The 26,255-nt window shown below is 39.8% G+C and overlaps 1 protein-coding gene across 50 annotated transcripts in view; it reads right to left on the bottom strand.

The window, feature by feature from the left end:
* Positions 1 to 26,255, bottom strand: part of LOC118424784 (synaptic vesicle membrane protein VAT-1 homolog) — a 43,931-nt gene that overhangs the window by 13,240 nt on the left and 4,436 nt on the right. For all 50 annotated transcript variants that reach the window (XR_004832243.1, XM_035833511.1, XM_035833514.1 and 47 more), the window contains exons 2-5: positions 2,987 to 3,194; positions 2,322 to 2,492; positions 1,312 to 1,401; positions 354 to 494 (exon numbers count right to left, since the gene is read on the bottom strand). Coding sequence is in view for 49 of the 50 variants with exons in the window: in XM_035833511.1 (XP_035689404.1) it covers positions 354 to 494; positions 1,312 to 1,401; positions 2,322 to 2,492; positions 2,987 to 3,194 (610 nt within the window). In the remaining variant the exon portion in view is untranslated. The remainder of the gene's footprint in view (positions 1 to 353; positions 495 to 1,311; positions 1,402 to 2,321; positions 2,493 to 2,986; positions 3,195 to 26,255) is intronic.

The following is a 26,255-nucleotide window of genomic DNA, read 5'->3' as shown; positions in this document are numbered from 1 at the left end:
AAGGATTTGAAATGAATACTGACCACTTCTAGTCTGATATGTCTTTGTCCAAATTTCTAGTTTACTCCAATTCTGAATACGTACTAGATTAAAATTTAGTACATATTCCTCAATATCACTGTCTTTATATTTGTCATGCCAGTTTAGAGGTCTACAGAGTTTGGCCAAGACAAGAGTCTATGGCCATGGCATATTCACTGTATCATAATGACCAAAACAGATCATATTATACCAATTTTCAAACCAATTCCACCTGGTATCTGTATGTATTCTATTCCGTGAAAATAAACATTTTCTACATTTTGATAAAAACATCCTTAAACCTTTTTCTTAGATGAAATAAAAGTCTTTACCTGTGAGGTGTGCAAGTTGGAAGCCAGCAATGGCCTTGTTAGTCTTGACCAGTGACACAGGGCTGACCGAGGTGGACTGCCACAGGGTTTTGGCCATCTTCATCAGATTCCTGTTCTCTCCCTTCACCATGTTGGCTGAACCTGTAAAAAAACACTTTAAGTTAGCATGGCAAATAGTGGCCTTGTAGAGTGGTGACCTTGTGATTAGGGTTATTGACTCAGGAGCAAGATCTATCCTGTTGGAATCCATGACAGGTCCCAACGTTATGATTGTGATAGGCTAATTTCCTCGCTCTATTTAGGTGTCACCAGTACCTAGCTTCAGCTTTGGACGTCCCTCTGATATAACATTACATAAACGTAATAGGACTGCCACGTTTATGAACTCACCACCCTCATTGATGATAGGTTGATCAAATCATACATGATTGATACAGCATGTATCAAAGTCAGATGCACAAAATTTTTACCTTGAGCCCCACAGATTTTACTGATCTGATTGAGGGGTCAGCCTTGATGTCTTTCTTGCACGTTGTCAATTTTAAGTAAGTCTTATGTATATACTGTTGCAATAGAGTTGATATCAAACCCTCTGTATGCAGCTTGAACTCTTCAGTACAAAAATTGTATTTTGTGCCATGAGGCAGTTATGGAATACCAACTAAATAGTAGAATTCCAATCTGTCACAGTAATATGTCTGGAGGTACAGTATCTTATCACCTGCTAGGTGGAGCTTTTGAGCTCACAAAAAGTGACTTAAAGGTAAAGCATAGCAAAGCACATCAAACTATAAACTGTATCATCATGTATGGTATACAACAAACAGGAAAACTCTTTCATGTTTTGAAACCAGCTTTCTTAAAACAGTTTGAGGAAAGTGACCAAAGGGTTACAAAACAGTGGTCGATAAAATCCTTTGGTTGGTAAAGTAAAGAACCCAACATGTGTCAGACTTACCGTAAGTGACGATCTTGCCCATTGGTCTGAGCAGCTGCAGACCCTTGGATGTGTCTGCACCTCCCAGAGGGTCCAGTACAACGTCCACACCTATGGGGGAGGGGGGCAGTATAGATGTATTGTTAGTATGGGTTTAAATATTTCAGTGAATCTGACTTGCTCGCCATAAAAATGAAAACCCTTTTTTCTGTCCTCTGCAATATAGAGAAATCACTATATTGAAATTGAAGGAACCCAATCTTGGTAAATTTGGAGTTCAAGAAAATTCAAGGCCATATTTCAGCAAAATCTCATTTTAGAAAAGCTTTACCATTGTCTTTTTCATGACATGGAGCTTCAAAATTCCCTTTTGCAACTGCTTTCCCAGTCTTTATACCAGTTTTACCTCAAGTTCTTATTTGAACCACCTTGCACTCTTGATTATGTATAAAAATTTCTGCTACTATCATGACTGAGCATCTTGAGTTGAGCTGTTCCTTGAAACAAACAGGAAGGCGTCGTCCATCTTCCTATCGCAGGAATGGCTGGTATGTAGTCAAGGCCAAACTTACTGCCACTGCTAACACACAGGGTCAGGTCAGGCCTGGGTTTCACATCAAACACTTACATATGTCTGTAAGGACACTGAGCTGCTAATGTTAACCTTAGCAATGACCTAAATAACAGTTATGCTTTAGATTGTAAAGGTGAAAAATATGATTACAAAGAGACATAATGGTGTAGGTGGTGTGGCCCAACTTAAATATTCAATACAATGTTTCAAACATTGTTCAATAAAAAAAACAGACTTCGTGAGTTCATGAAAAGGTCTCAAAGTTTTTTTCTGTCCCAAGGACATTGTTCTGAAACCTTGTGTTCAATTTGATGTTGATATAATGCACATTTAGTTTCCTTCTTTGCTGTTGACCCAATCAAAAAGCAACAAAAATGTTCACAGAACACTCCATGTGTGTCATAATAGCAAAACACGAGTCTTCTCAAGAAATCCCCCCCCCCCAACACACACACACCTTTTGGGCTGATGTTTTTGATCTCTTCAGCGTAGTCTCTCGTCCGGTAGTCGATGGGGTGGTCCACGCCGTTCTCCTTGATGGCGTCGTGTTTGGAAGCGGAGGCCGTGCCAAAGATTGTGACGTTGTCGACTGTCTTGGCAAGCTGCGTAGCTGCCCAGCCAACCCCACCTGCATCATGGGAAGGTAGCGACCATCACAAATCTCTCTCTTCTTACAACATCTAAGTTAAATAGGATATTTGCTAAGAGAAATTTCTCAATCTTTCTTTTTCTTTTCAGATACTCCTACACCCCAGAAAATAAGGAAACCATCCCTCGAAAGGTCACAAAATGGTTGAAGGACCTTTCCATTTAGATGGCAGTCATAAGTATACTGTTTAGATACCTTCTTCCTTATTGCTTTTATTACAATATCTGCCAATATATCCTTTAGTTATTCTTTTAGTCTAGTCTTCTGAAAAGGCCATTTCCTTTATGAACTGAATTCCAAAGTACACTGTGAATCCTTAGCTGTTTTAAGTAGTATCATATTGTCAGTTTTCAATGTTTCCTATGTATTACAATATTGCACAGAATCGTTTCAACTGTGAACTGACAACAGTGCGAAAAACCTCATTTTCCCTTCTCCATATGAAAATAAATGAAGTAAGAGCACCAACCCACCTGCAGCAATGTGTACAAGCAGGCTCTTCCCTGGCCGCAGGTTGCCGAAGTCGAACAGCATGAAGTACGCGGTCAGGTAGCTGAGCGGGATGGCCGCTCCCTCCTCGTACGACATCTCCTCGGGCATGATGAACACGTTGGTGGCGGGCACGGCCACGATCTCGCGCCACATTCCTGTTTGCGCCAGGCAGATGACATTCTGGCCAACCTGGAAAACACAGAATGTACCTGTTAATCATACTGTAGCTATATTACAATCAATCTAGAAGAAGATCAAACATTGTTTAGAAACGTCTACTTAAAATATCACGACAAAATCTATGACAAAAATACATATCACACCAAAACATCAACATCTAAATTGAAAATTTATCAACAAACTAAGCGTCTATTGGTAACAAAGAATTGAAAGTATAGCAGTATAAACTGGACAGTTTACTATGCATCCCCTTGAATAAAACGTCACCCATAGCGCAGGTGTTTCGCACATGTTCCATGATGAATGGGAAAATAGGTCAGCGGATACATGAGGTTCAGTTAGGGAACATCTATGCATTTAACTGATGCGTTTTCCTGACTTCAGAAATGCACAGGAGACGTATCTTTTAAACTTCTGGGGCATTGGGTTATCTAAAAACCAAGCCATTAAGAAATTCATGTAGCTTTGTGACAATAACAGTTGTTAGTGAGAAGAGAACAACTCTAGAGGGCCATTCCTATGACAACCCGAGTGCATCTGATTATTACCAAAGCGTTCTAATTTTAACCCTGCATTTCAGACAACTATGTTATCTTAAACTGATTTTGTGTCCATCAAGTCTTGCTACTTCCTCTTTAAATGTCTACGTTTAATTCTTCATCACTATCATCCTCGTATCATCTTCACACATACTGACGTTAAAACTATAACGTCAACATATTATCACCTTCGAAATGACAAGTTATGTTCATATCCATATTACAGGGAAACCGAATGACCCAGAATTATTGTTTCTTAATTAAAGACGCTTGGGAAAGAAGGGACCAAACAGGTGAGATAATGATGCAGACCACCTGTTGTAAAGACAGGTCTGAGTCCAATTATGTCCTTCTAAATCTACCTTTGATGTTTGCAATGGTGGGAAGGACTACAAGCCAGTCATTCCTGCTGTCTGTTATCATCAGGTTTATCTGTGGTTGGTAGACCAGCAATGACAGGTAACAGAACTGAGCTAGTTAGCAAGTCCTTATCATTCTTGGATCTAATGGAATATAGTAAGCAACATCTGGTTTACTCTGACCTTAGGAGGCACCTTTGCAAGCCAAGATTTTTGAAAGATTATGACATTCGCATATATTTTGCCAACCTAAACATATCTTTATTTACTTCATAATCCTAGTTCAACATTCCAAAATTCTTTTCCTTTTTTAATCTGCAAAATGACAAAATATACTTCTCCCATCAACACATGAATGCACCCTGATGAAACAAGGCATTCCTCAAGTATTCAAAAACACCGCAGCTTTCTCCACAGTCCATAGATTACAGGCGACCTCTGGTAAGAGGTTGCACAATTATCCCAACAAATGTCCCCAGCTGCCGCTCTAAGCCACAATAAAATATCTGCCTGTCTCTGAGCAGTTATCTACGGGGATAAACCACAATATCCCTGCTGCGGTTATCGGTCTGTGGCGGCAAGGAACATCTGTGCTTGAGTAAGCTGGCGGTGATACAGGGTAATTCCATCTCACCTTGTATCCTGAGGCAATACAGTCATCTTATTCTTATCATATCACCTCCATGCAGAAAATAGCATGCTGGAATTCATTGTGAAAATGCTTTTACTAAGTCCTTGAAAAGAACCCCCCACAAAACACCTCAAAACTCCGGAAAATGCATCTTTGTACTGTAAAGCTGACGGTAACTTGTAAGCTTTTCTTCAAGTGGGCATAAGAAGAATAGTTTGGTCTTTTTGACATGAATAATCAAGTTACCAAACAATTAATGCAAAGGCACATCTGCAGTACCAAAAAGTAGGACAAGGGGGCGTCACTTCCTACAGCCATATTCATTTTGCCGCTAACAGGAGATGCCAGGCAGTGTTGATATCCGGACTGGTGCCACACAGGATATTTGCAGGAGCTTTCAGGAAATTGTGGAGGCCACTCTTGGGTTTGAAAGATGCACACTTGACTGACGTTGTGCCAACGATTCTGTAAGGCCTACAGCTTGATTTGCATGCAACAAGTGTACGCTACAGATCCCAGCGAGACCTAATTAGGCTCAAACAGAAAAACAGCAGGAAAGATTTCAACGGCAGTCCATCTCCTAAACGTAGTCTGAATCTGACAGAAGAAATGACAAAAAGACAGGGGAAAACGAAGACCAAAATGGTAGTTAAGGAAAAGATAAGGACAGAATGGCAAAAGAGAAAGAAAATGCAGACACAGATCAATGGCAGCTGAAGAAATGACAAAGAGCAAAAGATAAAATGAAAAGAGAATATGTCAACTGATAGTGATACATATCAAAAGATACACCTCAAGCGACTGTAGTATAAAGACTCAGAATCCAGACACTAATATAACCAACTATTGATCTGACTACCAAAGACAGGTCGTTCACAGAGTGACCCTTACCCACTGCTATTCTCTCCCAGAACCCGCAGTTCCTCTGACTGATTGGGATAATGGTTCGATCAATACGGACTTAATGTTTTAAGGCCAGAAAGTGGACCAGTGGGGCTGTACGGCATGACTTGATCAATGATGTGTGTGCTGGTTATTAAAAGGGTTCTCCACGCTGCTTGGACTGCTGCCATTCTGGGTAAGGTTTGCTGAACAAGTCTTTCAGAATGTCAAGGTTAATTTCAATACCTAGTCTAATCATAAGTGGAAGCAATCTTTCAAGGGGTAGATCATTTTAATGAAGGCTTTCCATGTGTGGTTATTTTTAGCTATACAACATCTAACACAGTTAACTATACATCAACAGTACGTGCATTCAATTCTAATGTGCTACGGAACTGATCCAACAACAAATGAATGCAAGAACCCTTTCCCTCCTAGTCCTATCACAGAATAAAAGCAACACAGAAGTATGTAAATTTAAACTGTTATTGCAAGGTTTTGTTTCTCTTGCGGGAGGGGGGTGCAGATGCCAGGGGAGGGTAATACATGGAGGATGAATTTGCTCAATGTGCGAGACATGTGCTGATCCACTTACTGCCTCGCCACGGTGAGATGCAAGGCTGAAAACGTGACCAGGAAACAGATGCAGCGAACTTGTCCCATTGAGTGCAATTCAACTGGCTTTCCCGAATTTACAGACGACTCTCTTTACCATAGATGGCAATAACCATATTTCAGAGGCGCTGACATATGCGACGGCAAGATATAACCTATACATTGTCACACTTAAGAGAAAAAGTCTTTCCTTTGCCAAAAATTAAAGAGAATGTATACGTTTTCAGCAGAATTTGGTGGTTTATTATATGGTTGGTTGGTTGGATAATGAACTGAAAGGTATATAAATTGGTTTAAAACAAGTTAATTTTGGATTTTCTCTTCTTTTTGGCAAGCCATGACTGAGAAGAATTTGTACCCAGCAATTTTGTAAGGATGTGTCATAATCTTATCATTACTAGATCATTGTTACACTACATATATCACTGTAAAACCTAAGTGGCAAATTGCTTTGCACAAGTACCATACTTTAGCATGCTCACTTGAATTCTATCATGTTCAATGGCACTTACATTGAAATGTTCAGTGTAAAGGTTGCAATATACCAATGACAAGAGAAAGTGTCGCAGTAATTGATTGTACGTGACTAGCTCTGCGTATTGGCTTTACCTGTGTGCGTGTTTCAACCGAGCTGTCAGCGAAACTGCCGCTATTTTTTTTTACAGCATCGTTTTTTATGGGCTGGGCAACATGGCTGGGAACTCCAGCAATTGAATTATACGGCAAATTACCTTCCCTAATGGATAAAATGTAAATAGTCCTGGGAAAATGCATCAAGGCAGACCAGGCCGAAATGTCCAGGCTAATTGACAAGAGGGGGGGAGCAATGATTTGTTTGGGCTTGGATTTCCCAAGTGTCTGCTAAAAAATTAGATGGGTGTTCAAATGGATCACTGTTGAGTAAAGCACTATTGTAACAGGGGACGGAATATTTATTTAACCGCTTCCAGCATGTTTCGTCTTGCTGTGCAAAATTCTTTGCCTGATGTTAGAGCTATCATGGAACATGAAAATGTTGTCACAAAGACATAATATCTATGTTAATAACTTTTGCAATCTCTAGCAATTTTCATACTGCTCTTGTATCAGGGCTTTGAATATCCATTTTACAGCTTTTAGCATTGTTCTGTGCCTTGCAATGTGATATTCTTTGCCTAACATATCACAAGGGTAGGATGAAATATTGCCATACACAGTTGACAACATTGAAACGCCTGGAAGTAAATCTCTGGAATTTTTTCCCAGTTGCAGAGATTGAAATGTATTTGAATATTGTTTACCTGACTTGGATGTCTAACCTACATAAACATATAGTACAAATATATTGAACCATCTTTCATAAATACGTTTTCCTGGGGAACAAGTTCTGCACAACCAGAATTGGACTAATGTATACCCTAAGCTATAGTACCCTACAATTAGAACCAAGCGACAACCCATCTCCTGAGTTTTAATGGAATACTACATACAGACCACTGCTCCCCTTTCATTATGATGTTACAGTACTCGCACCACACATCCGGTGCTTTGTAGTAGGAACAGGAAAAGAAACATGCACAGAACGGTTCAACCTAAAGAAAATGGCATGAGATTGCTAAAACTTTTTACATACAGATAATTTGATTTCTATAAAAATAACAGGCACCCTTATCATATATCCCAAAGGGAAAATAACAATTTCATCTTTTAAATGGGATTTTTTTTTCTGACAAAAGCTATCAAATTAAAAATTTAATCTTCTATACATTGCCATAATAGGCAGACTATAGGACAGTTTTTGAGGACTCAAAAGACAAGGGTCTTATGCAAATTTTTCTTAACCCATTCCTTACTCTTGGTCAACATATTCGCCACTTTTGCATTGGCCATAGCATCAGTTAACAGGACCAGGGTTAACTTAAACACACAGGATGTGGTCACATGTCATCATCACCGCAGTAAGGATTATCAGGAAACCCTTTTCACACACCTTTACCAGTCAGGACAGGTGTGCAAATACCACCACTACTTCATACAAAGGAAACAGTCATCTCGACTTGTGCCGTCCTTTGATAGTTGTTTGCCCCTGGACATTTCTCAGGACATTAAGGTCAACCCTACATCTCCAGAAGGGATGTCCCTGTAGCTCAACTGGTAGCAGCCTCAAAGTTGAGTCCAATCAGTTGGTAAACCCCGTGTGTACTCTACATTTGGGCTGTATTAGACTTTTGGGAAGGATGTAAAAAAAAGGGGGGGGGGGGATCCTGTGTTCCATAAGGATTTATGATAAAATAGTTTACCCAAAATAGTTTATATAAGATGTAATTTATCAGAACAGAGAGGTCGTTGTTTCAAACATTAGTCATGATCTAGTCACCCTAGAGAAATGCAGCCTTGGGTTTGAAACACTGCTCCAGAAATGTAACCTGACCCTTTTTCCGTGTAACTATGCTATTACTTCAGTCCGTGTAACTATGCTATTACTTCAGTTGAGTCACTTCCTGGGTTCCACAACTTGCTTGCCTTAAAAGGTCTCAAAACTGGTCACACCAATCTGCCCCCCTCCCCATGTTCTTCTGATCAAATAACAGGTGCGACTTCATGTCAGGTGTGACTCAGAGACAGGTGCATCAGAGGGACATCTGGATAGCCAATTCAAGAAATGAATAAGAAATGAATAATTCCATTAGTCAGATATCTTTTGTTCTTTCATTTGTTCGTTACCCATTTTGTTCGTAGCATTTGATTATGTTTCTGGTCCTTATAATGTCTTTTTGTTGCCTACTTATGAAGCAACAAAAAATAATCAATAAAAGATCATATGGCAACATATAGAAACATCCCTTTTGTTTAAAAGGCCATGGGCACATCTGGTCCCAGCAGTTGTTAAAAGGCATTTCCCTTGGGTTGCTTGCAGCATTCACAGTGACAATGGCAGGCCCCATTTTAGAATGACAGGGCCTGGTGTGACATACTTTCTTCCTTGCTTGTTTCAACATTTCTTTCACCTGTTTTTAAACTCTTTAGGCCCCACATACTGACACAGATTTAGTTTTGTTACAAAAGCCAAGCATACCCCAGGAAAGAAATAACTCAAGTAACATCAACATGATTACAAACGTGCACTGGTGTTTCATCTGTTCTTCAATGCTGAATACATAACATGATTAAGATTTTTTTCTAGTACCATTCAATATTTCTAATGGATGTACAAGAATAAAAAATTCCAAAACTGCAGATGAAACTTCATTGCATTTCATAATATATCTTACCTCCTTTTTTCTTCTTTTTACCAAGAAATTCCTTTGAGAGTCAAAAACACTGAAGTAAATTACTAAAGACCATCCTTTATCAGCCAAAACTGTGTAATTCCGAACTGACAGACATATGCATGCCCCTGTCACTCATCCATTAGCAAGCTTTTTATCCCTAACAAGAAAACACCCCCACTTTGTACCATCTCATTTCAGTAATGGAGCGGTGCTGCTCTTCAAAGTACACTCCAAACACCGACTCCTGTCTGGAACATCTGTCATGGGGCCACACAGCCTTCAGTACTGGTTTAGTCCATTTCTATAAGCTATTTAATTTTGAGAAAACTACAGCTATGTTCCCTGTGTCTCGGAAAGTAAGTTCAATGTATGTTCATATCATCGTCTATATTCAAAGTTATCAACCATATATCAAAGTTATTTTTGAGGGGATCACATCTATTTCTTTACACAAAATCTAGTTCTCGTGTGAATGCTTTTAGTTACGGGATATGGCTAAATATAGTTCAAATCTACTACTTTCACAGTATTACAACTAAAATTTCAAGAGCCCATTGTTTAATTACAATTTGAAAACAAGGTGACAAAACTGTCAAAAAAGTCATCAGTATATGCTTTAATACAGGTATTGTCCAGCACTGGACGAACCAAGGATTTCAACACGACCTTATCTTACAATGCAAATGTCCAGATGCCACGGTTGTGGCCTGCACTGACCACAGGGTCAACAAGTTATTTACCTTTTCTACCTGGGTGAACAATTTAATGATGTTTACATGTCTCCCTCTGTCCTACATAAACAATCCCCTGTCCCTCTGCTTACTCTTCAACTTTACAAACATAGGACTGGACAATAATTTAGTAAACAAATAGTCTGAAGCATTAGACAGTATAGAAAACACTTGACACCTTAGGTGAGGTGATAATCAAAGTAAGTTTTGTTGATACAATACAACAAATCTGAAGCATATGGAACACAAGACAGACAAATCCAAACAGGGGATTCCCTCTGATAAATACTTGAAATAACAAAGGATAAGGTATGTACATGTACAGGAAGGGAGAATCCTTTATACATCATGCCTATAGGCAAATAATTAGGAAAATGAATAGATCGATCATGCAGTGAATTGTTTTGTGATAACAGTTAACAGTACAATTTTATAAGCAAGCTTCTGTATGGAAAATGCTCTAAGTATCAAGTTACAACATAGATCTTTCAGTAGGAGACATCTATCGAAATCTATCCTCAGTGTTCTTGGTTCAAATCTGTTATGTGGTAAAACGGTATCTAGTAAGTTTCTATATCACAAAGCATATCTCTTTCAATGTAAGTTGGACCAACAATCAACATTCTGTCAAAATACCCTGCAAAAATTATTTCATTGGGTTTGCATTTAATTAAGGTTTCTACTATTTGGGGTCAACATTTCTATGAATTATCTTAAGAGTGCCCCACCCTACCCCTTGGCCAGGAAGAAGCTAATGAAAGAATGGAATAAATGAGGAAAGACTGGTTTATATCATGGGAGATCTACCATACCTAACATGCTTGGTAAATACCCAAGCTGCTAAAAGGTAAGACAATACACCACATGGCTGGTGTATCCCCTGTAACAAACCACCTAGAAACAACAAAAGCAACAAAAAGCACTGAAGTGTTACTAGTAGAAGGTTTAATAGATGCTGGTCCTTCATCAATTACTGGGCCCTATCACTTTCTCGGAACATTTGTTCCTGCTACTAATACCATGATGCTGTGTATACCAATGACAGATTTTTCCATGACTGTTTTGATGTAGGTTTTATGAATGTTAATTTTGTGATTCAACAAATTTAATTTGTGTGCCTTACTGAAATTTCATTGTTACCCATCATCATGGAGTTACATTCTATATTTCCCTTATTATCCCTGAACTTCAAGTTCCCCAATGGTGAAAAAGAACAAGATTGGATATCAGCCAACTGTTCTCAAATCACGCAGCCACAAGGGTATGTAATTAACAAACCAAAGTGCACCCCGCTCCAGCTACGCCCCTCTGTCTCACTCATCAAACCAACAAAAGGTAGCCCCCATTAGCACCTGTCATACTATCTCCCTACAATTATATCTACCTGCCCAGGTAGAAATGGATCATTCCAGGTGAGTTGACGGCGCCTGGGGGGACGCAGGTTTGCCGACACGTGCATTAATAATTAATCCTTGACTGGGGGAGATCCACTACTTTTCAGTGAGGTACGGTATGGCGAGCTGTTCAGTACATTTGACAGTTCATACAGGATTCTAAGCCACACGTCCAGACGAATTCTTAGTGCCACTGCACCAAAGTACTGTAAAACTTGTAACCTTCACAGTGATTTTATCTTTGCAGGTCTCACAGTCAAGTCTACAATGTGAAGTCATCCCAGTAATTTCTACAGTTTAGGGTCATGATGTCTCGAGTATGTCTCCCTTGTATGATACTATAGGATTGTTTCAACCACTGATTTACACCACAAAGACCATGACCAAAACCAGGCAGTAATAAATGGGTCTACAGTACACTGCATATAATTTTTGATAGCTCTTCTTTTAAATCCACAAATTTTATATCCGTGATGATGGCACTGAAGCCAAGCGGTCCAGAAAATGACCATACTGTCATATCTTGTTGAAATATCAATGCTCCCGTAACAGAGAGGTGTGAATTGATATATCGTATGCTGACTGATCAAATATAGGACATATTAAGGCCAACTGGAGAGTATCCATCTTAATCCTGTGGCAGACCAGAGCCAGACAAAATCAAATCAAAAATGCAGGTACCAATCAATAATGCAGGTGATAGGATCAACCCATAAGAGGCCTGAGGGGATGAGATAGGCAAATCTGGAACTATCAACTCAGCCAGGGACAGGTGTGGAAAATATACGGCACAGATTTGGAATCTTGTGGCCATCATGTTTTAATTCATTGGTTCCCACTTTAGGACAGCCATACTGAATTGGAATATCAACACTAACACAGAATCTGAAGGGAAGTATGGTATGAGGAAAAAATTTCAAGTTTTCCTTCAGGGCATGGAAGTAGAGAGAGGGCTCCACCTTTCAATACCGCGCCCTAGACACAGAAAATAAGTTTCAACCCACTGTCCTCACGAACTCAGTAAGGCTTTTATCACACTCATAGGTACATGTAATACAAGTCACTTGAATATACTGCAGGGATAACGTAGTGGTATGAAGACCAAAACGAACACTTTGCCAATCATATGTTCATACAGGGAGAAGGTAGAGAGCATGAGGGTGAGGTTTAGCAGGTGTGCACAAAATTCTGAGACTTATGGTGAAACAAACAGAACTGTTTGTAATGATGAGACGAACGTAACTCAAGACGTGCTAATTTTTACCCGTATATTTCAGTAAGATAAGCTGAAAAGGAGCTAAACCTGAAACTAACTTCTCAGAAGTTCTCACACAACCTTGTTTTTGTTAGAAGTTTCGGCCGAAACAGCACAGAAACCCCCCATGAATTCCGACTGTGAGGGCATGCATGCAAAATGATTTACACCAAAGGCACTGACACAGACTCTACACCCGACCTGTGACCTCAACGACCTTGGAAGCCCATCATATGGAACCCTTCTTCCAGATGAAGAAAGACACTGCTTCTCCTCTTCAAGATTCTGTGACAAAATAAAGTCTTCCTTAGCACAACTTTCCTGGAAGAAAGTGGCTAAGTTGCCTTTTTTAGATCCTTCTACATTTTTTCCTTGGGCACAAAATATCAAGCTTTTTTTTGTCAGTCTCACCAACTTGTTAGTCATTTTTCTGATAACTACCCTATGTATGTCTGTCTTTTCAATGGTGTTGTGGGGGAGTTTTTGACTTTTTTTGAGCATGTATGAACCATCATGCAATAACTATTTGTTCTCTTATCACCATCTTATCAACATAAAAATTTCAATCAAGGTTCACCGACAAGATTACATCACTCTTCTTGCCTATCCAATCACAGTTCACCTTCTGGGTCCATCACAAATTATGCCCTTAATTCAAAACTAACGAATTTAGGATTTAAGAAGGAAGACACAGCAATGTTTGCTAGAAGGGAGAATGATGAAGGTTTTTGCTGCATTTCAATTTCTATCCAAGGTGCCAACACTTGTTCCTCAAAAATGTCATGAATATCAATGTTTTTCTCAGACAAAGAATGAAAGACATCGAAAGTTCTGCATTCTAAGGTAAGGCAACCATTACACAAGTGCTATTCACAGTGGTGCTATATCATATATGTTCAGCAGAACTGGTACAGAAAACATGTTCTGTTCAACCATGAACTTGTCACCATTCCAAAGGTCACCTGAAACCACGTCAGCCCCCACATCCTGAAAAGATTTGGTCACCAGCCAACTATGTAGCCCAACTATTGGGAACCCCTTATTTCCATACCCCGTCTATTGTTATGCACATACTCTCGAAGAATCATGAGACGGCGGAACACTTTCCATTTTCTTGGTTTCGCATTGTAGACATGCATGTACACTGTATATTACAGCTGGAAACTAGCAAATGTCAGTTTCATCTGACTACCACCTTGGGAAATTTACTGCAAATGTTTTTGGCACAAGAAAGGGCTGGAATTCAATTTTGTTTTATGACCTCCATTGGAAAGCATGGCCAGTTTCAGGCGAAACACAAGAACAAGTTCGTGTGAAAGGCAACGCCCACTTCTGCAAGCAAGGTTACAGAACACTCACTGAGTCCATTGTTTGCATTCAGTAAGAAAATTACAGACTCACAGAAGTGATCTAATACTTTGCGTAGGAGTGGGAAACAAAATGTCTTGGACCAGAGACAAAGGACACATGTGTTGAACCAATCTTACCACAAACAGGTTAGCTTTCATAACCTCTGCCCAACACTCCTGAGTCATAGCTCACAACAATCAGTTCTCAAACTTCCTGCAAACACGAGGTGCTAAGAGAGGCTACAGAAAGATTTATATTGTATTTACACAACCCATGGTGTTGTATTTACATTATCTATTGATACCATAATAAATGCACACACACACACTTCTATCAGCAAGCTTCCAACAGAGGTGACAGAAACTACACGTCAAATTGATTACGCCTCACCGTGACATTGTAAATTGGCAATCAGCTCACTACAGGAATGCCGTGCCTAATGAATTTTACCTCCTCAATGTTATCCCATACACACCCTTGGCAAGGAAACCAGACTTCTTTTTACACCATCCACAGCTGTAAAGCAATTTACCAAATTAATGTCTGGACATTCTACTCTCTTTATTATACATCCCAGACAATCTGTAACTTCATCTTCGCAGATAGACGTATATCCGTTTGAGAAAACATTACTTCCTTCCGAGCACTCGCAGTAATACCCAATATTTCCCCCAAGATATACATTTCCACCAGGATTCAAACATTTATCACCATAGATTTCCATGGTGCCATAAACTAGTAGCTTCCTGGTACATGTATATGGCACTTCAATTTGAGACAAAAAATGCGTTACGCACAAGAAGACTTGTCAGGAAATTGTGGAAGACAATTTCTGGGAACAGGAGCTTAAAATAGTCTACTTTCTCTGTTCCAAGAATTCTAATTTGTCTGGTTACCCAAGAGAAGTGCGAGTAGGAGCAATCACTTTACCAGCAATGACGTAGCTGTTCTAAGGTTGCCACGGTAACAGCAGCAATCCCAGCAGCACTTTAGCACCAATGAAATGCAAGTTCAACCATTCAGGGCCAACCGACAACTCACGCTTCAGTTGTCAAACACCATGCTCAAAATTTTTGACATATCATTGAGGTTTCTAGGAAAGATCTTCACATTTGGATGAAACATATGATATAAAACATATACCAACAAATATTGCCTTTTGCGTCTTTACCTTCAAATTCAAATTGATCAACCCAATCAATTGATAATCTTTGTTCTTTCTCACAATAAAATATAAGGTTTCGGCTGTATTTGTAACCACTGTTATTTGAAAGTAACTTCCAAGTTATTTGAAAGTAACTTCCCAATCCCAATGCTGCAGTGACATACCGACACAACTATCTTGGCACATGCATCCCCAAGGCCTTCCCAGACTGAGGATTATGGGCTCAGGTTTTAAAGCCTGGCTGTAAAAACTTTGTGGGGCATGTAATGTCCTGTGGTGGTGTGGGCATGTTCTGCATGTGCCAGCTCAACATGGAAATAAATCATGTCCCCACCCAGGCAAGCCTTGGATGGATTTTTGATGGTCACTTCAGCCCCACAAGATCCCAGGGATAAAATGGCTGGCTGCCTGGCTTTGTTGCCTTTATTCCAGTTATGGACTGGATGGTACTTTCTCAAAGCCAAAAGCTAATACCTTTACTTAGTCCATGTCCACCGTGATGTAAAATGGCTCAACTGGGACCTACTATGCTGTTTTATGTCTTAATAGCAGCTTACCTTCTAGCATTGACCAAAACTTTGCAAATTTCAGCAGGATTTGAAAAACCTTATAAAATTTGAGCTTTCTTAAGTTGTGTCAGAGTTGGTGATGATTGGGTATTTTCATCAATGTGTCAATCAACAGAATATTTGATCAGCCTCAAAGTTGTTGGCCATTTGTATTGTGAGAAACACATGTTCACCCTTAATCTTCTAGACTAGTTCTAGTATTAGGTTCTACCTTGTGCAGTGCACATCAGAACAATTTACAATCCACACATGGAAGGACCTCGCCAAGGGCCAAGCTGAAGAAGACTGCGTCACACCTATCAAGTTAGCCTGGATTCCATACCCCAACCTCAAGATATATCTTTCGTGTTGCACGATAGATACTTGAGATCGGGCTGGGGTTTGGTAACCAGGCTACTATCAAGTTCGTTTACAGCACTTGTTTGCCATCTTCATCACTGTTCGTTTCACTTATTCACAACTCCGTATGACCTTGAAACAAGCTACAGAAGTTCCCTTTAGGGTGTAAGAAACTAGAGTCTCTGATAGTGGATTCCATTTTTAGAAGGCCTGTCATGCTTCATACTCAATTAGCTGAAGTCCTGTCCTCTGCAGAACGTATTTCATCCAGCAACACCCATTACAGGTGACCCTGAGCAGAACAATTTGCTTGGGGGCAACTGAACACAGAACATCCACCAACAGGTCTGCTTCACATGAGGAGGGCGACACTCGACAGCATGACAGACCAGAACTCCTCAAAGCAAATTAAGTCAAGTAAGCAAATGATCTTCAAGGTTAACTGCCAGGTGTAAAGTGACTGGAACAGTACACCACAAGGTCGGATTACTTCCTTCAGTTCAAGGTCAGGCAGTAGCAGTAGGGACATGGGAAGATACGCCCACGCCCACATGCCAACAGGACCTGCCAACTTACATGTTATCAGCTAGGAATCTAAAAGTTTGGCATTTATGCTGTTTTAAATCTGCCACCTAAGTATTCAACTGTATCATTGGGAAAGAACATATATCCTAAAAGATCGTTTTGTGGCTTGTACTATGGTAATAATGTTCCCCAATACCAAATGATAAATCAATCAAAAATTCTTACTCTAAAAATTAAGAAACTGGCTGTACATCAAATTTCATCTTTTCTGACAGCCTTACTCAGAAGTTTATCACATAGACTGGCAATCAGGTTTTGCTCCTTTGAGTTTGATGCAGGATTTTTCACCACATCTGTTTTTGCAACATCAACTATTGCAACCCCTCAGTGTGAAGAGACCGTTTTTACTCATGAAGGAAAACAAACAGCTCCCTCCTTACAGAAGGAAAACTCCTTATCCCTGTAGCTTTCCCAAACATCTTACAGTTGAAGTTGTTGATATAAACATCTGGAAAAATCATAAACAGAAGCCATCTGGGTCCATAACTGCCCTTATGTTTGTGTATTGGTACAGTAGCACAGAAATGTTTATACAGGAGTACTGCTGTATGTATCACATTGGCTAATCTATCATTTTAACAAGTATCCATGCTGGCACCACTGTTTCCATCTTTCAAATAAATCTTACCTTGGGAAAGACCAAATATTTCTCTTCTTTCCGTCAGCTATCCATTCCAAGGTTCTGACTGAAGCCTTTCTAGAGAAATGTACTAATCTGAACTAATAACATGTTGCATAGCATTGACTTTGGACAGAACAATTTCAGTTATGTTCTTCCCATATTGGCTGGACTTCCAAGGATGCTCAGGAGCCTTTCTTGTGGTATCATGTACAGAGTAGTGCTTGGCAAGACTGACAAGTCTGCTTCTAATCCTGGTGTTAAGTAATTACCTACAGCTTGTACCAGCCTCCAAGGCCTGGCAACATTCGCCAGCTAATTTCTAACAGAGAAATTTCAAACATATCTTCTAGCCTAGGTCAGTTTTAAAAGTGTTCTTGGTAGATTGTAATCTTGATTTGTTTTAGCAAATTTTGATGTTTAAAAAAACAATTTTGCAAACAAGTTTCAGAATAAACTGAGACAGAATGACAGTTAACCGACACAGAAGACAACCTGGTCAAGACAGAAGGATGCTACCCTAGTAAATAACACCTGTGGCATTGTATTAAATGACCTTGAGGGCAAGAGGTCAAACTGTGATCAACTGTGTGGAAAAAAAGCATGGCTTCAAAGTTAAATGTGATTTTTTCAATGGATGCTACTGATGGCGATTCAAATTTCTTGCCAAAAGAGGATTTTAGCATACTAATCTGATTTTCTACATGAAGTTCAGAGTTACATAGTCATGTTTCAACAGCCCAAATGAATCCCCCGCTGCTTTTCAGTCAAAACCTACAAACTCCTTCCGCCTATTTTCGTTCAAAGGATGACATCACTAACAAGACATGGATTTGGGCAGACCGAGGAATGTGAAGAGTTACGATCAGCTGCCAGGTCCTGACAGCGCAAGTCAACTTGTCTGCCTAGAACACACATTTCCTTTCTTCAGCCACATGTGCTAAAACACTTGCTCTAGCCAGCAGATATGTGATCTCAGTCCCAGGGCACTGTGTCAGTCTTGATCCCAGGACAGCTTACCCAGATGCATCTGTTAGGATGCTGTCAGAATGTGGATACTATAGAAAACTGAACACTATTCACTGAGAACCATACTCACTGTGATAAATGCAACAGAAAATTATTGATTATCTGAATTGTAACAAATAATAGAGAACCTGATCCATGCCCTTGTACTTGAAACCAATTCCGCCTAAATGCCCCACGCTTCAGTATCCACATGTGATACCCTATATTATGTGATTCCAGTAAACACTTCTATTAACTGCCTCTGCCTCTTCAGAACCTACAGAAATGTGTCTGAAAGATACAAGTGGTTTCCTATTCAAGTTGGTATGGCAAAGTTTTTGTTATTTTACTCCAGACTTTGGGATTTCCCAAATACAGGTCATCTGGTTTGTTCTGGTAGCTATGAAGGATACAAAGTTGTCATCTAATGTTTCAATAAAAAAAAACTGAAAATGGCCCTTTGGTATTTAAACTTGGAACTCAGTTGTCAGGTCTGCAATATGTAATGTCATTTCTCAGCTCACTACTACCCTGGGAGCCAGACAGGACCGGGTAGCTAGCGAGCGAGGTTTGTTAGCAAGTTTTGTTCGGGGAGCCAAGGCAGTCAGCCGACAATCTCACATTAGCACTCCTGGGGAGTTTAAGCCCGATGGCCTCCAGGGTAGCTCACTACTAGCACATCTTCTCAGTTTTTTATATCCCATGTTCCAGTTATTTGTGGTTTGTCCCTGATAATAATGACATTATCCCACAGCCCCAACCAGCAGGTGTGCAGGTGCAGCCTGTCCTTATTACATAGGAAACTGATATCAAATTAGGCGTTTCTGTCAACATCCTTTTCACCACTCTAGAGCTTCCCAGGGGACTAACCATCCATTATCCAGAGGGAGGAAGTGGCAAGGGGCACAGCCATCCCCTCCCTTGAGATATATGAACATCCCCAAAGACTTCATTAGAACTTCAATCCTCTACATTACTTCTCCCAGGGGTGATTCATTATTCATGTTGAAACACTAGCAACAATATACCACTAGCTCTTACTTATTGTTTGTCTTTCTTGAATTGAAAATCAAACATTTTAAGATAAACATTCATTCACCAACAGCTGGGAAAACAAAATAATCCATCCCAAAGGACCATGAATAAGTACCATGCCTCTTGAGTTCATAATTCAAATAAAGAGGGCCATATTTTACATCATGGTCGTTCAGAGAGAAAAAAAGGATAACTCAAAAACACATCAATGTAGTTTCATGAATTGTTTTGGCATAGGCTTTGTCCATCAGAGGAATCATCAAACCTTTGCACCCCTTGCAGCTGCTTTTCAAATTGCAGTTGTCTTTGTCATAGACAGCATCTTTTAATCTCGTTGACATTGAGTCTGAAAATCTACAATCACCCACTAACACAACTCAACTTCTGGTGCTCTCTACTCGAGAGATAATTTTTCAGATGGGATAAAGCAATCAACTGTCTCCCCCTCCAGACAAATGGGGCAGTAACTCCCTGTTAAGAACCTAAAAGGCAAAGTCAAGTAGCAAGGGAGACAAAGGATTGGTTGTGTTATGATGTGGCCCTATCTGCTTCTAAGTACTGACACAGGAAACCCAATCCGCACTCAACAAACTATTCGGCTGGGAGGGGGACAACAAATCTTGCATGCAGGACGGCCAACGCCCCTGTAAAGCTGCCTGCTACATGTAGAATGCAGTCTTTGAACTTCACAAGTCTTTGCTATGGCGCAGCAGTCACCCTTTGGTATTTATCTGTTGGGGATGCTTTCACTCCTACCCCCAACGCACCAGGGACACTGTCCCTTTTGTTCCATGGCTTAGTGGAAGATATATGGAAAGTGAAGTTTGATTCACAAGTTCATGTGTGTCTAAAATTGCACTTGTTTTGCACTAATCTCAATTTAAAGTGTGCAGTCATTCTTTGGGTCACACTATACATAGAGCTCATATACCTCGCATTCCACAACAGGCAACAGCAAGAAAACAGAGGTGTTGACCTCTAAGACTTTTTCGTCACGTGTTGTCAAATACAAGGCCATTGCCTTTAGACACAAAAATCCCTGCTTTTTAGAGAAAAAGAAAGTGCAGTCTTTGCATCTTAAAAGCACTCAGGCCTTTCAAGACATTTCCTTTGGTAGAGGTGTCTGGGTCTTTGGGGTCACAAGAAACTGGGACAACTATAGAAAGAAAGGTTCATTCTGACACATTAACCAAAAGCTTACCTAGGGACAGTCTCAAATGTCAACATTATGTTCCAAGAGAAATGCATATTGTCTAGCCTCAAATTGCCCTGGTGCATTAGAAAAAACACTGTCTATCCCTGACAAACAAAATAGTTCCAAATCACGGCAACAAAAGTATTTCTGTTCACTTCTGTTTCCAACTTTGTGGTCAAACCCTTACCAATTAGCCACACAGTAGTTTGCAACAAAGGACAGATGTTTGCCTTAGGGTCCGACCTCCCTGAGCTTGGGCCATGAATACAGCAGAAAATCACATCTATTCAGGTGATCTGTGGGCTTTCTTCCCAGGGGAATACACCTTAAGGCTCTCGAAAGCACATCATCCACTTAATCAACAATTCAGACTTCTTGTCTTCCTGCATCAATGTTTTCAGAGGAGCTTGTACTGATTCTATATCCATTATGTGTTACTGCTTTATACATTGCTTCATAGATGTGATTTCCATGTTCATAAGGTATGGGACAATATATCATATATTTCATGTGGTAAACATATATTTCAGGAACTTAAAGAAATCTTTAAGACACGGTCACAGCATCAGGAAACTCAAGCTGTGATAACTTCTTGCCTGGGGGCTTTACCATCGCTGTAGACAACCGTATCATTCTGTTTGACAGTTTGTCCCCTTTCCAAGCCGTGGGAAACCCACAATTTGAAGTACAAAAATAAGTATGTGTACCGCCAATGTCAAGACAAACTTCATCCCTGAAAAGTAATACTGAAACTTTTGAAAAGCGAACAGAAAAGCACAAATGCTGGCTATTATGAGACACAAAATCACTATCTTTGTGCAGTGCTTCTGACTGTTTTATCGCCAGTAGTTCCAGACTTGTTTCCCTCTCTGGTTCCTCCCTATTGATTTTTGCCAGACATACCCAGGCACCTTTAAATCACCTGCACATATTAGACACGCCTACTGCTGAAGGGATATTATTGGAAAGGCTGGAAAGAAGGAATATTCTGATGAAAAGTCTACTCAAGTACTTCCAATATCAGCAATAGGCTTGACTTTTATCATCGTAATCATGCCTAGAAGAGAAATATCAACTCTAAAATTTCAATAATCCCTGTCATAAGAGCAGTACTTTTGAAAATTTTTGAAGGACAAGACATAATAGATCAAGTCATCCTCCAACGTGCTGTTAAAAGACTGTACTCTTTTATGCAAATTCAAAGATAGCTATTTGCAGAGGAATTATAATGTAATTTCCTGGTCAGTTTACCCATATTCATGACGGACATATCATAATCTATAGTCTTTTCATATGTAAATCCTCTAACTAGGAGGTAATTATGTCTCAACAATTATGTTATCAGCAACATAATCACTTCTGGACTTCTGACTGTTTTATTATTGTGTATTTATCAATTTTACTGAGAGATGGGCAGAAATTATAGATGGGGGCACAAACAGGAAATACATAATGTCTGATGATAAATTTTGCATATGACACAAGAGGACAAATATATCTAGCAAACTGTCAAAAAAACACTAACATTTCTCCGTTGAAGAAAGAAAAATCTCAATCTAGAGAAAGAAAAATCTCAATCTAATTATTGACAGAAATAGATCTGTCATTTCTCCACTCAATCACTGAATACCACGACAACATTCAAGCCAGTTAGCTACATTCCTCAAATAGTTATGTGTTGCCTTTTCTTTATGTTAGTGTATACAAATAGCATATAACAGAATAGCTTGTATTCTTATCACCTACTTTCTAACTCACTACACCAGTTATTTCATATGTACCATTTCCAAACATAAAGAGGTGTGAACTTTTCATATGGCCAAACAGATTTTCTCTGACCACGCCCAAAAATTTCACCCCCAGGGACTTTACAAGAAAATCAGTAACACCAAAAGGATCAACATTTGTTTGTTGGTAGACAAAAGGGCGTGGCAGGATTCATACTTCTCCCATTCACAGCTGGGTGCAAATCACTGTTGTACTAGAACCCTACCGCTCTGCCACGCCTAGAACATTTATCAAAACTAACCTAAAACAGAAAAATTCTGAAATAGAAGTAACACGTAGTAGCTGTCATTGTTAACACTGAAATCAAGTGAAAATCATTTTTCAGAATAGTTGTCATATGTTCAGTGGACACTTGTGGGATAATTTTTTCTCCACTTGTGGCAATGATCACACAACCTCCCCTTGACCACCTCCAAAAGTCATCTGATCCCCCACTAGTACCCCTTACCACCAACAAACACTACAAAAGCTTATTTGTACTGATGCACTTTTCCTTCAATGGTCCCCACTGTGCAAAACATTCCGAAATTCCTGCAGCCTTGAGCTGCTGTTCACAAGAAACATCAGCATGATTTCGCAGCCTACAACCACAGGCTGCTTTCCAATCTCACATTCCACATTTAGTGTATCACATACCGCAAATTGTGATCATTTTACTGCTCATCTTTAGTGTTATTAGAGAAGGCAGTTTGATGGAGCGTAATCTGTGCAGCATGCCCGGCTTGCTGATACAAGTGCAAGTCGATGCGGATTATTTGAGCGCCATACCCGACAACCAGGGTAATTTTTCACCGATCGCTGGTGTGCCATTTCACGCGATCTGCTTTGGCCAGCAAAGTTAGTAACACTACACATCTAACAGAAACACAAGATAGATAACGAAATACTATACAACAGTACTGCAGTCTGATCTTCTAACATTCCTACCACCATAAACTGTCTACTTTTTCTTTCAACAGGACAGGAGTCAAGTCTAGTTAAGGAGTCTTGACAGTCTACTGTGCCATAGGTCTGTTTTTGTTTGGAGAGGAAGACTTGGACTGAGGAGTGACAAGAAAGTAAGACATTTCAGACAGGGGGTCAAGTCTTTTCCTAAGACAACACAGCTGCTGACATAAACCATTCTGCAGTATTTAAACTGTGACAGTTCAGCAAAACAGGTGAAAGCCAGAGGCTGCTAACACAGTAACAGAATAGCGCAGATGGCAAAACTTTTAGCAGTCATTTTAGATTTAAGTGACTAGAATTTAGAAACTGTATTTGCCAAGATCTCACTAAATTATTCTATCATATTGAATATCCATGACCAACTACAGTAAAATAGATATACAAAAGGCTTGCAACATGGAATACCGTACTGAAGATTTGTTACGAGAAACGAGTATTTCCCATAAGTGTCATATGAAACCAAGGATGGTTTGGAATTTATTCTTTTGGAGATACAAATTGAAAGGCTACAATACAATGTTGTCACAACCCTCAAATTATATATGCATATCTTGAACAGTTTTGTTATTCCTGTTGTTACTAGTTTCAGCCAATCTTAACGATCCAAAATTAACTCAACGTCTCAAGTCTCAACCATGTATTATAGAAATAGACAGTTTTATATCTACCAGCATCACATTCAAATGATTTGTCAGTTCCCTTTGTATAATCTAGGCCATCAGGATATTATAGAACCCCTGCAGAGGGAGGAAAGCCCATTCATCATCTGAAAAAAAGGATCCCTGACAGTTTATATCCTGTTGATAAGGATGGCCGCCTTTTGGTATTTATACATAAACTTTCCTCCTGGTAATTCCTGTGGGCAGGTAAAGTATGCAGGATTTGGCCCTAGAAAATACTGGCATTGGCATGGTTAGATAAAGAATTGAACCCAGCCATTTGGCCCACTGCCTAGTGCCTCTCTATGATCCATTGTAGCAAAGATTACAGTACATAGAAGTAGGGGGGGACATTAGTACAAACTTTTTGAAATACGCATCCTAAAATATGGAGATGATCTATATAAACACAGAAATCACAAAATTTAGGCAATTGTAAAACTCTAACCCCCCTGTACATACCCCCTGAAGTTTGGATCAAAAATACCTGCACAGCTCCAATTTTACCTGCACTAACCTGTATATACCCATTACATGGACCAGTGCAGGTTAGGTGCAGGTAGACAAAATACCTACACAGCTCCAATTTTACCTGCACTAACCTGTACCCAGTACATGGACCAGTGCAGGTTAGGTGCAGGTAGACACCAGAAATACCTGCACAGCCCCAATTTTACCTGCACTAACCTGTATATACTCAGTACATGGACCAGTGCAGGTTAGGTGCAGGTAGACACCAGAAATACCTGCACAGCTCCAATTTTACCTGCACTACCCTGCATAAGCAGGTAGTATTTCGAGCCCTGATATCTGTCATTGTAAGAAATATGCCTGCGATACTGAATTTCAACAATGTTTTATTGGTACATCTATTTACAACAGAATCAAAAGAACCATAGTCAAATTTATACTCATTGATGGTGTCAATGGCGTGTAACATTGTTCAAGTACAATTTTAGGTTGACCGCAGATGGAGTTTTCGTGGTTATCGGTAGTGACAGGGCTGTGTTCTTGAGTTGGGCCAGCTTTACACTTACAATATATCAACTTCTGCTGTTGATGTGAAAGATCCATGTTGGGTTTTCAGGGTTTGTGGTAGGTATTTGTCTCTCTTCCAATCAACAGCAATGTTTGCAATCTCTTTCCCATTGAGTCCTTGCTTCTTAATCTCCTCTTCATTTCTCTTCCAAGCTATCAGAATCTCTGGTATCCTGCCTCCTTTCCTGACTTCTCTACTGTACTGTCTAAACGATCCAGGTTCTCTTCTCTTTTTCAGTACCACTTCAGATTGGTAATTGTGGTTACCACTTGGACAATGGCACTACAGACTTCTTATTTCCTTGTCTGTTGGAACATCTCCTTAGAGATAAACCCAAAGGCTACATCCTTTACCTTCAGCAACAGTGCTCGAAATACCCACTTGCACACTTGAAAATGCATTTTGGTTGGCGCAACGTAAGTTGTAATTTTAAATCCAGGTAGCGCAGTGGGCAACCTGAAATTTTTCAGTTGGAACACAACTGTAAGTGGGGCAGAAATACTTAGATTGTAATAGTTTTGTTTTAGATATGTTTTGTAACCTTTGATGTGTATTAGGATAAAACAGGCCCTCATAAGTGTGAGGCATGGAGTCTGTCAATGCAACAGCTAATCTTTATGTAAATGCGAGTTCCTTTGATAACCAAGTTAGCAAGTTCGTATCAAGTCTGGATGCAAATGATTTTGCTTTAATCTACCTGTACATCAAAGGGAAACCATATAGGTGATATGTTACATAGAAGTGTTAGGCCCACTTCCCTACTGTGAACGGTGAACCTGTCTATTGTTATGTGTCTGGGATCTGAAATAAAAAGCCAGGAGTTGTTGGGTTGGGGACAGACAGTTGGACAGAGAGAGCAGAGAGAGGGTCCCGACTAACAGCTCCCGTGCGTGTCAATGGCATTACCTGTGTCTTGTGTGTGTTTCTTAGTTCCTGTAGTTTAACCGTTCCTCGTGCAGCATTCTAAAGAACCTGGGGCCCACAACATCGGCTCCACCACTTCTTACATAACTTTCCCCCACCAACATGCATACGTATTTATTTCTTGATAGGATAAAACATAAGTTACATGTAACTACAGGGGTGCCTAATAGGGGTGAGTAAACGGTACAGA

The sequence above is a fragment of the Branchiostoma floridae genome, chromosome 10 (genome assembly GCF_000003815.2).
Source record: "Branchiostoma floridae strain S238N-H82 chromosome 10, Bfl_VNyyK, whole genome shotgun sequence".
NCBI classification, from domain to species: domain Eukaryota; kingdom Metazoa; phylum Chordata; class Leptocardii; order Amphioxiformes; family Branchiostomatidae; genus Branchiostoma; species Branchiostoma floridae.
The sequence above is the reverse complement of the archived record's forward strand: the minus strand, read 5'-3'. Positions and strand labels throughout refer to the sequence as shown.